This window comes from Urtica dioica, chromosome 8 (genome assembly GCF_054948205.1).
Source record: "Urtica dioica subsp. dioica isolate 48M chromosome 8, U.dioica_male_clone48M_v1_H2, whole genome shotgun sequence".
NCBI lineage: Eukaryota > Viridiplantae > Streptophyta > Magnoliopsida > Rosales > Urticaceae > Urtica > Urtica dioica.
The window spans coordinates 11943259-11953314 of record NC_142763.1 but is presented as its reverse complement, the minus strand read 5'-3'; the positions used below and the strand labels follow the sequence as shown (position 1 = coordinate 11953314).

The following is a 10056-nucleotide window of genomic DNA, read 5'->3' as shown; positions in this document are numbered from 1 at the left end:
TTATTATCAAATGATATTTACATTAATTGCTAATGCTATATGAAAATTGATAATGCACTACATTTTTTTTATGGATGTCCTATAAGTAGAAGTGGGAATTCAGTAAACATCGGTTGACCACAAAGGTGAGAGATGAAGGAAGGATCAGGGTAAGTAATGTGGGCCATTAAGCAAAGATCTTTACATTGTTAAAAAGAAGACAAACTCCTCTGTCCAAAAATAATATTAAAAAAGAAATGAACCAAATATTCCAATGTGAGAGAGCGAGCGTGCAAAGAAACACAATAAAATTTACACAAAAAAGCGAAACCTTGAATGATGAAAATGAACCCAAAAAGTGTTTGTCGCTCACACCACACCCAACAACGAGTGCCTCTCCACCGTCCGATCAATCATTTAAAACAAATTGAAAAAACGGCATGATTGTTATGAACATGAAACTTTGCGCGCAAAATAAATAAATAAAATTAAAAAAATCATCATTCCAATCACGACCGTTCAAAATATAACTCACTCTACCAGATCACTACTAGTCAACACTCTTGTCAGCTTTCCCAAAAAGACTTGAGAATAAACCCCCTCTGAAACGTCTCTCTCTCTCTCTCTCTCTCTCTCTCTCTAATGGAGGTCTCAAAGCTCTTCTCCTCTCTAGTCACTTTCCTCTTCTTCCTCAACTTTTGTCTTTCCTCTTCTTCTTCTTCATCTTCTTACTCTGCGGATATTTTGCTTCTCTTGAAAAGCATCAAGCCCTCGCTGCAAGGAAGCTCGGAGAACCTGCTCGTATCGTCGTGGAATCTGACAGTCCCGGTGTGCCAATGGAGAGGCCTGAGATGGTCGTTCTCCGACGGGTCTCCCGTCCGGTGCGACGACGTTTCGTCGCCGCAGTGGACGAACCTCAGTCTCTCCAGAGACCCCTCTCTTCGCCTCCTCTCTCTCCAGCTCCCCTCGGCAAATCTCTCCGGCTCTCTCCCCAGAGAGATCGCCGAGTTTTCCATGCTCTCAAGCCTCTACCTGAACATCAACAATCTCCGCGGCTCGATCCCTCTCGAGCTCGGCTACGCCTCCTCTCTCTCCGACCTCAACCTCGCCGACAACGCCCTCGCCGGAGACTTGCCTCCCTCCATCTGGAACCTCTGCGACAGACTCGTCTCGCTAAGCCTCCACGGAAACAACCTCTCCGGCCCGATCCTCGAACCCGCTCTTCCCAACTCGACCTGTTCGAATCTCATCTCTCTCGACTTGGGCGACAACAAACTCACCGGTCCGTTCCCGGAGTTCGTCACCCACCTCATTTCCCTGAAAAGACTCGATCTTGGAAACAACCTTCTGTCGGGCCAAATCCCGGCAGCACTGTCCGGGCTCGACAAAACCCTCGAAAGACTCGATCTTTCTCGCAACAACTTCACCGGAGCTCTTCCGTTGTCGAAGTTCGGGAGAGAAGCGTTCGAAGGAAACAGCCTTTCGCTCTGCGGGCCTCCATTGACGAAAAGCTGCGTCGCCGCCGGTAATTCCCGGCTGAGCTCCGGGGCCGTGGCAGGGCTGGTGATCGGGCTGATGACCGGGACGGTGGTCCTCGCCTCGGTCCTGATCGGGTACGTCCAGCACAGGAAGAGGAAGAAGAGCCGGACCGAGAGCGACGAAGACTTCGACGAAGAAGAGGTCATCGGAGAAGAAGAAGAAGAAGAAGACGGGATTCGAACGAATCCCAAACCGAACGGGGACGGGAAGCTGATTCTGTTCCAGGGCGGGGAACACTTGAGCTTGGAAGAGGTTCTGAACGCGACGGGTCAGGTTCTGGAGAAGACTAATTACGGGACGGTGTACAAGGCCAAGCTCGGGGACGGAGGGACGATCGCGCTGAGGCTGCTGAGGGAAGGGAGTTGCAGAGATCGGGGAAGCTGCGTTCCGGTGATAAGGCAATTGGGTCGGGTGAGGCACGAGAATCTGATTCCGCTCAGGGCATTCTATCAGGGCAAGAGAGGAGAGAAGCTTCTCATCTATGATCACCTTCCTCATACAACCCTTCATCATTTCTTGCACGGTTAGTCAGTCAGTCTCTTTTTTTTTTTTTTTTTTTTTTTTTTTTTTTTTTTTTTTTTTTTTTTAGTTGTGCCTTGAGACTGTTTGGAAATTAAGTTGTGAAATCTTTAGCTATACATAAAGGTCTAAGTTTTAGACATAAAAAAAACTCTACTTGGTCTTAATTTACTTGGTGTTTTTTGTGAAATTGATGGTAACTGGTTTCAGTTTCCTAAACAAGAGTTTTGTTTTTGCAAAACATTCAAAATTTCACATTTTGCTAAACTTGACGAAGAAACATCAGCTATTTTGCAAATAGTCATTAACGTTTGGTATATGTTATAAAATAGGTCATTAACCAAATAAACGGAATAAATTTGACAAAAACGCCGCTTATTAATTACCAATTAAAATTGAAAAAAAAATGCCAACTTAACTTCCAAAATTTCAACGTCGTGTAAATCAAGAAAAACCAAAACAAATCAAATCAATTAACAAAAAAACCTTCAAAACTTAAAACCCCCAAAGTCGTAGGTTTATATTGATTAGTTGCAAAAACAAATGGTTAGAAAATAATGTTATTTTCAAATTAATTGTCACATTCTTGAAATTTAGTACTTTTGTTTAAAATCTTGAAAGTTAGCTATTTTGCAATGCCAAATGTTTTAGAGGTGTGACTTAGCCGCGGATTCGACTAATTCCTGATATTTCTGTGTCATAGCTATGTGATCAAATAAGTAAAGTCTTGTTTTTCGTGTATCGAATACGCAGAATCGAGGGCAGGGAAGCCGGCGCTGAACTGGGCGCGGAGGCACAAGATCGCTCTCGGGATAGCCCGCGGGCTGGCCCACCTACACACGGGCCTAGAGCCGCCCGTGACCCACAGCAACATAAGGTCGAAGAACGTGCTGGTCGACGACTTCTTCGTGGCGAGGCTCACCGAGTTCGGGCTCGACAAGATCATGGTGGCGGCGGTGGCGGACGAGATCGTGGCTCAGGCGAAATCCGACGGCTACAAGGCCCCCGAGCTCCAGAGGATGAAGAAGTGCAGCTCGAGGACCGACGTATACGCCTTTGGGATCCTCTTGCTCGAGATTCTGATCGGAAAAAAGCCCGGGAAGAGCAGCGGCGGAGGAGGAGAGTTTGTCGATCTTCCGGCGATGGTCAAGGTGGCGGTTTTGGAGGAGACGACGATGGAGGTTTTCGATGCGGAGGTGATTAAAGGGATTCGGAGCCCGATGGAGGAAGGGCTGATTCAGGCGCTGAAGCTCGCGATGGGTTGTTGTGCTCCGGTGCCGGCGGTGAGGCCGGCCATGGACGAGGTGGTCAAGCAGTTGGAGGAGAATAGGCCCAGAAACAGGTCTGCTTTGTATAGCCCTACCGAGACCAGGAGTGAAATTGGTACACCTTTTTGAGGTTTTTTTTTTTTTTTTTTTACGTTGGCTTTTCTTTTTCATTATTGTTTGCAGTGTTTACCAAAGGACAAGGGGGGTTATTTATTTAGGCGATCATATTGATGATAGTTTTTTTTTTTTTTTTAAATCTTTATGGAGGTTTTCTGTCTGGCTAGATGTACATCAATATCTTCTCTTTATTAAAAGTGTTTATTCTATACAACTTGAAAAGTAATCTTTAATGTCTCTTTTTTTATTATTAAGGCTTACTTAGTCTGAGGCCAGGAGTGAAAGTAGACACCTTCTATATTTGTTGTTTGTTATTATCAAAAGTGTTCATTATTGTTGCCTATTTTACAATGGATAGGAATTTAGGTGATCTTATTGATGATTGTTTTTATTTCTTTTTCTTTATTGTCTTAGTGGAAAGTCTCCACTCCACCATAAAATATGAGAATTTGGTCCCGGGTTGGCCCAAAGGTCATATTCCCTAAGTCCGGCCCGGCTCGGACCTCTAGTAAATAGGTTTGGATCGGTCCGGCTCTCTTGGACTTGAAAAAAAGGGCTTGAATAAAAAGTCAGTGGGATTCAGCCTGAACCTTTTGACACCTCGAATCATGGGCCACATATCAATCCAATGAAACACCCAGATTTGGGCTTTGATATTAGTTAAGGTCCAATATTTAACTGAACAAAACATTAGTTGGGATTAAACATTGCATTATAGTCGCGCACGTTTTCCTAAATTATAATGAATGAAGATTTGTTTTTGGATAGAGCAGCCCACTCCAATCATTAGTACTTTCTTGTCATAGTTTTTTTGCTTATTAATTATTTTTAGAATACAATGCTGGAGGTTCGTAGTTGTAACATTTTCTTTCCACAATTTGATAAAGAGGATCAAATAAGAAGAGATATCTCATACAAATGAAGCAACAGATGGTTTGAGCACTTAAAGCTCGCTAAGTAGCGGCACCGTGCAGTAATTTCATTAATAGATTAAAAATGTGAACATTTCTGACTGTAAAAGAAGTAAAAAAAAGAAAAGAAAAAATTTACACTTGTGTCAAATACTCAAATTTGACAGCCGAGAGAAAATACAAATAAGGCTTGTAAAAAACAGAATGACTTGAGAAGTTCACTCACAGGGTAATGATACTTTTGCTATACCAATAATGATAGGAAGAAAAAATTTGAATACTATTCTCCTTCCATTTTTTTTTTCTTATATATATCTTTTTTTTTTTGGTGATGTAATTAACACTGCGAGCCGAATCGGCAATTAAGTACCCCGGCCGCGGCAGTGATGGTTCCGACCATGGTGGATGACTTGGCACCCAAGCTCGAGGCTCTTGCGTAGCTTGACGCCGAACCAGCCCCCGATGAGGTGAAATACGCACCGTTCAACATAAGGTCTCCCGATGATCTCCAATTCCAGTGCTTCCAGTACCCAGAGTCAACTCTCTTTGTGACCTGATCATCCAACGAATCAGTTCAATCAGTGTGATCAAACTAGTTAACCAATCCATTGTCATTTGTTTGTGTGTGTGTGTCAGTGTTTCATTCACGTACCTCTTTGGCAAAAGGGTTTGCTGGGGCGAGATATCTGTTGCCCTGGCTGTTGATAGTCGGGTTAGCACTCCCACCAATGGCGTACATTTCCCAGTGCGTGTAGTCATTGTTCACCACGTGGAAATACCCGTGCCGACACCTGAAACGCCAATCAATATATTACTCACTCATCGTCAGTCAGAGAACACAAAGAGAGAAATCGTTTTCTTACCTCGGCATTCTCTGGATAAGACCCTCGCCGAAGTGGTTATAAGCAATGGTGACCTGCATTTGCTTGTCCCTGGTGTACGAGTCGCTGTGTCCCAACAAAATGACCTCGTTGTGATGCGTAAAGTAGTTATTCGAGATCGTGATCGCAGTGGATCCCATAATGGCGTCGACAAGCCCGTCGGCGCAGTTCGAGAGCGAGTTGTGATCAACCCAGATATGACTCGACCCGAAGATGGAAACCGCGTCACCGTCGGCCATAGTCCTCCACCCGTAGTGAGTCGGGGAGCTTCGAACCATGGCGTTCCCGGTGGGCTTGCAGTGGTGGATATGGAGCCCGTGGATGATCACATTGGTCACGAACTGGATGGTGATGCAAGCCCCGTAGGCGATGTGAACGTTGGCTCCGCGGCCGTCGATGGTCTTGAAGCTGTTCATGAGGAGCTCTTGCTTGAGAGTAATGACCATGTCGCGCTTGAAGACGATCCAGAGGGGTCGTTCCTGGATGACGGCGTGGCGGAGCGTCCCCGGTTTGGGGTTGACGGGGTCGTCGTCGCGGGGGTTGCTGACGACGTAGTAGCGTCCGTCGCGGCCGCCGATGGCGTTGCGGCCGAAGCCGATGCCGCAGTTGGCGAGCCGTTTCCGACGGAGGTGCCACCGCTTGTCGCAACGCCAGCAGTCGTCCACCGGGTTCCCCGTCCCGCAAGAGAAGTAGCCCAGCCGCCGCCTCTCCGTGTGGTTGCTTATCTCCCTGTTTCATTTCCTCTCGCATTAGTCAATACTCCAAAAAATTAATTAGCGAAATCATTAGAATTTTTTTTAAATAAGAGTCCGTTAGATAGATAAATAGTCATATTTACAGTTTGACATTGCTAAATAGTTAACGTTTCGTAAATCTTAAGTAAATAATCACTGCTTCCATATATTTACAAACGTAAATCTCAGGTAAATAACCACTTTCATTTATTAGATCACGTCATCTTTATGGCTATTTACCTAAGATTAACGAAACGTTGATTATATAGCATTATCAAATGTTTTAGTCGACTATTTAATTAATTTTTTGTTAAAAAAGTGTGTTACTATTGAGTGTCAATACAGTTTTTTAGATTTAGAAAGGGATAGATTTAGTTAAGGCCAAAAAAAAAAAACAAATTACATTTTTTTTTTCTTTGGTCTAAAATTTTACAAATTAATCTCTCTTGAACTTTTTTTTTTTTTCATATTAGCCCTTAATTTACATTTTTGGCTCGGTGATCTTTGACTAGTGGGTTAATTTTATTTATACATAATCTATTTCATAATTAATTAGACTAGTGGGTAAAAGTTAAGGGGTGATGGTAGAATATTGGGGGTACGGATTGATTGATACGGTCAATACGGAGGGAATTGACTGATAACCTTTCCTTCTTCTTTTTTTGTCAAAGGAAGGACAGTAGTAAATGCGGAAGTTGGGTTATGTATGTATGTCTAGAGATTATTTAAAGGTAAAAGAATGGCGTGTCGGTGGAGGTAACTGTTTATGTATTTATTAGATTATAAATGAGTTATGCTGCGAAAAAGAAAGAAAGGTGTAATTAATGAGACCATGCTGGTCTCGTTAAAGAACATTGTTCTGTGACAGTCACTCTGTCGAGAGAGTCGAGTTAAAAATAGAGGGATCGACGTTTAGATAGAAAAAAAAAAGATCCGGATATGATTTTTTTTGTTTTCTTTTTTTGGAAGAGTAAGAATAAATCATGACAATGAAACTAGTAGATCTTTGGTATGTGGTTCCGAAGCTCTTATGTCTCTGCCTGGTTTGACAGGCTGGTGAGAGAGTGAGAAAGATTTTAAGTTGGCTCTGTCTGTCCCACAACATTGCTGGTGAATAATAAGTGCACTGAAATGAGTCATATAATGTGTTTCATACTATATGCAATGTGTAACTTTTGATATTTTCGCTATCAGAGTCCTACACTTCTCACTCATTTGTCTCGAGTGAGTTCGAAGATTCAATTAATGTATAAATGGATATCATGATGATGATGATGGGGTTTAATTTTTTTTTTTTACTATTTTTCAGAGTCCAGTGTTTTAGTGACATCAAATTGACTGCCAAGGGAATTTGGTGTCATTGGATTCCAGGGTTCTTTTCTATGACTCATATCTAAATGTTGCCTTCATTTGGTTCAGATAAAAGGAAAAGTAGACATAAATGAATTATGACGAATTTAGTATAAACGACAAACACATTTTGTTTAATACTACTACTAAAAACAAACAGACGTGCATAAGATGGACTGTTTCATTTACGGTGGTCAAGTAAGGCAAATTTAGTGGAGAATTATGAACAGTTTAAAAGAGTGATATATATAGCTCTATATATGGGAGATAAGGCATTAGTTGGGAGGGAGAGAAGATCAAAGATGACCAAAAGGAATGAGATTTGGATTTTGTGCGAAAACGACATTAAGAGGAAATGAATTTTCAGAAGCGTGACGAGCGGATCTGGGGACAAGGGCATGTGGGAAAGCAGCTGTCAACGAGGATTGTTAGAGAAGGATTTGGTGGTGAAAGGCAAAATAACATGGGTTTGGGTTTTTTTTTTTTTTTTTTTTGATTGATTGATGCTCAATTTTATTCTTAATTAATTAATTGTTGTCTAAAAAAAGGAATATCATATTCTCATCTACTTATTACTTTTTTTTATATCCTATTAATTTACTAGAGTAGATTAGCCACTAATATCTAATAACATATTATATTATTATTTACCCACTAAATTTACTCTTAAACACTGTTTCTTTTTGTTCCTAACGAAATAGTGAAAGTTGGTGTTTATCAATCATAGAATTGTAGTTTCCCAAAATATCGATGAGTGCAAAGAATTTTACCAAAGATAGAAAATTATAAAAGAAAAGGAATTGAGTTGATTTGGGTGCCTAATCATGACAAATGATGTAATTTTTTCATGGCTTAAAATAAACTAAGAATTTTTTTTTTTCTGGTTAGGAAAATGCACAGATATATTTATTGTATGCTAGTAACGTGTAGACCATGCCGGCTATTGTTCATGCGTCCCATCTCCCGATGGAATTAGGAAACAACAATTGGTAGTTAATGAAGAATTAAATGTCATTGGAGACCGGTTTAACTATGGTTTGATTTGATGGTATATAATTAAATGTAGTCAATGTTAAGTAAATGATGAGAAACGCATTTGTTTTAACTTCAAGATCAAAAGATAAGAGGCATGACTTACATATCAACCATGTTGGCAATTTCCTCTGGATTATCTACGGCATGTTCATTCCTAGATTCATCATCGAACCTGTAAATTAATACGAGTAAAAAAAAAATATTAACACAAAAGTCAACATACCAAACAAGATAGGGAAAGACAACACATTGAATAAATTAATTACAACCTAAGTTAGTGTTTGTGATCAATAAATTATAGCTTTTTATTCTACCATAGCACATTTTCAGTAAAAATAAATAAAACATTGCACTTTTTAAAATCCCGTTCTAAAGTGAATGTTTAATTAATAAATAGTGCAAAGAAGGCACAGCGAACAGCCACACCGGCCATGTCAGTTTAGAGACCCAAATTTATTCTGAAAAGGAAGTTGCTTCAGACCACGTGCTCAAATTACCATAATGCCCTCAGAGTACTCAGTGGTTTATTTTTTGATTCATGGTTTCCTTTCATATGCATGCAACAGCGAACATCGTAAAGAAAATGTTGATTCATTAATGATTTCAAAACTCTCTGTGAATCGTGATGATTATAACTTTTCAACCAAAATATCTGTGTTTAGAAAAGAAAAGGTTATGAATCAATTTTTTTTTTTTTTTTATAAAGACTACTCTGCTACAACTAAAATAAGAAAATAACGACATTGACGATTTGGATTAGTCAGATCTGATATTGACGTCGTATTTTGTTCGAGCAAGTATCAGACAATTTTGAGCTTTACTAATCCCACGGCTAGGATATTTCCTCAGCCAGGTATTAGACGGTTCAGATCAGACGCAAAGACAACGGAAATAAAGAGCCTTTTTTTAGGTTTTCAAAATTCGGACTAAGAACTAACCAGTTCGCCATTGTAGAATTCTTCAAGCTCTGAGACTCATCTCCTTCTACTGACCTGTTTTTTAAAAAAAAAAAAAAAAAAAAAAAAAAAAAAAAAAAAACACCGAAAACCGGTAAATTTCACTCTCCGAAGCACTCTCGTAAATATGGCTAATTAGAAGTTTTGACGATGAAAAAAACAGAGAATTTCAGAGCTCAATTCGGACGCGTAGTGTTGGTGTACATACCTCGACGAAGCTTTTACGCTACAGAGTGTCGCTAAGAGAAAAAGCAGAGAACACAGAAAGACGGTGGTTCTCAGAGAAACAGCCATTGCTGCTCCTAAGTCACAAGCTTCGCTTTCTCTGTCTCAGTTTCAAGTGTGTGGATTGAACAGAGGAAAAAAAAAAACTGAAAGAAAGAGAAAGAAGCTTGAGAAATAGAGCCTAAGGAAATGGTCCGATTGAGCAATGTCTTTATAGCGAAATGGAAACGGATCGTTTGAAAGTCCAATAAATAAAAATAATATTAAAATAAAAATGACTGACTCGGGTTTAACCACGGTTATGAAAAATCGTACCACACTTAACGACCATTTTACCACCCATCGTAACCGCCTCTAACTGAATCTCATCACCGTTTTCTCACTCCGCTCTCGCCTCTGCCAACGTGTCAAAGTGGGTGTGTGTCGGTCTATCACGTGCGAGGCAGTCTCTCTCTTCGACACCGTGGGGACCACTGTTTATCCACGTCATTACACGCGCCATATTGACGACGATTCTAACTCGCTGCAACCAGAAGCCACGT

General features: G+C 40.8%; 2 protein-coding genes across 2 annotated transcripts; one reads left to right on the top strand and one right to left on the bottom strand.

Annotated features, from left to right (window-relative positions):
- Positions 1–549: 549 nt before the first annotated feature.
- Positions 550–3693, top strand: TMKL1 (transmembrane kinase-like 1). The gene is made up of 2 exons (XM_089624188.1): positions 550–2041; positions 2791–3693. Exons 1-2 carry the CDS (start codon positions 622–624, stop codon positions 3432–3434), a joined length of 2064 nt encoding a protein of 687 aa, XP_089480314.1. The 5' UTR covers positions 550–621; the 3' UTR covers positions 3435–3693.
- A 660-nt stretch (positions 3694–4353) lies between these two features.
- Positions 4354–9717, bottom strand: LOC149388148 (putative pectate lyase 8). The gene is made up of 6 exons (XM_089624763.1): positions 9498–9717; positions 9272–9325; positions 8437–8505; positions 5197–5943; positions 4986–5124; positions 4354–4886 (listed from the first exon to the last, which is right to left on the bottom strand). The coding sequence occupies exons 1-6, from the start codon at positions 9581–9583 to the stop codon at positions 4671–4673; spliced, it is 1311 nt and encodes a 436-aa protein (XP_089480889.1). The 5' UTR covers positions 9584–9717; the 3' UTR covers positions 4354–4670.
- Positions 9718–10056: the final 339 nt, after the last annotated feature.

Coding starts and splice junctions, on each gene's coding strand:
- TMKL1 (XM_089624188.1), top strand. CDS start 622: ATGGAGGTCTCAAAGCTCTTCTCCTCTCTAGTCACTTTCCTCTTCTTC. Junction 2,042..2,790: donor CCTTCATCATTTCTTGCACG/GTTAGTCAGTCA, acceptor TCGAATACGCAG/AATCGAGGGCAGGGAAGCCG.
- LOC149388148 (XM_089624763.1), bottom strand. CDS start 9,583: ATGGCTGTTTCTCTGAGAACCACCGTCTTTCTGTGTTCTCTGCTTTTT. Junction 5,125..5,196: donor CTTATCCAGAGAATGCCGAG/GTAAGAAAACGA, acceptor TTGGCGTTTCAG/GTGTCGGCACGGGTATTTCC. Junction 4,887..4,985: donor CAAACCCTTTTGCCAAAGAG/GTACGTGAATGA, acceptor TTGGATGATCAG/GTCACAAAGAGAGTTGACTC.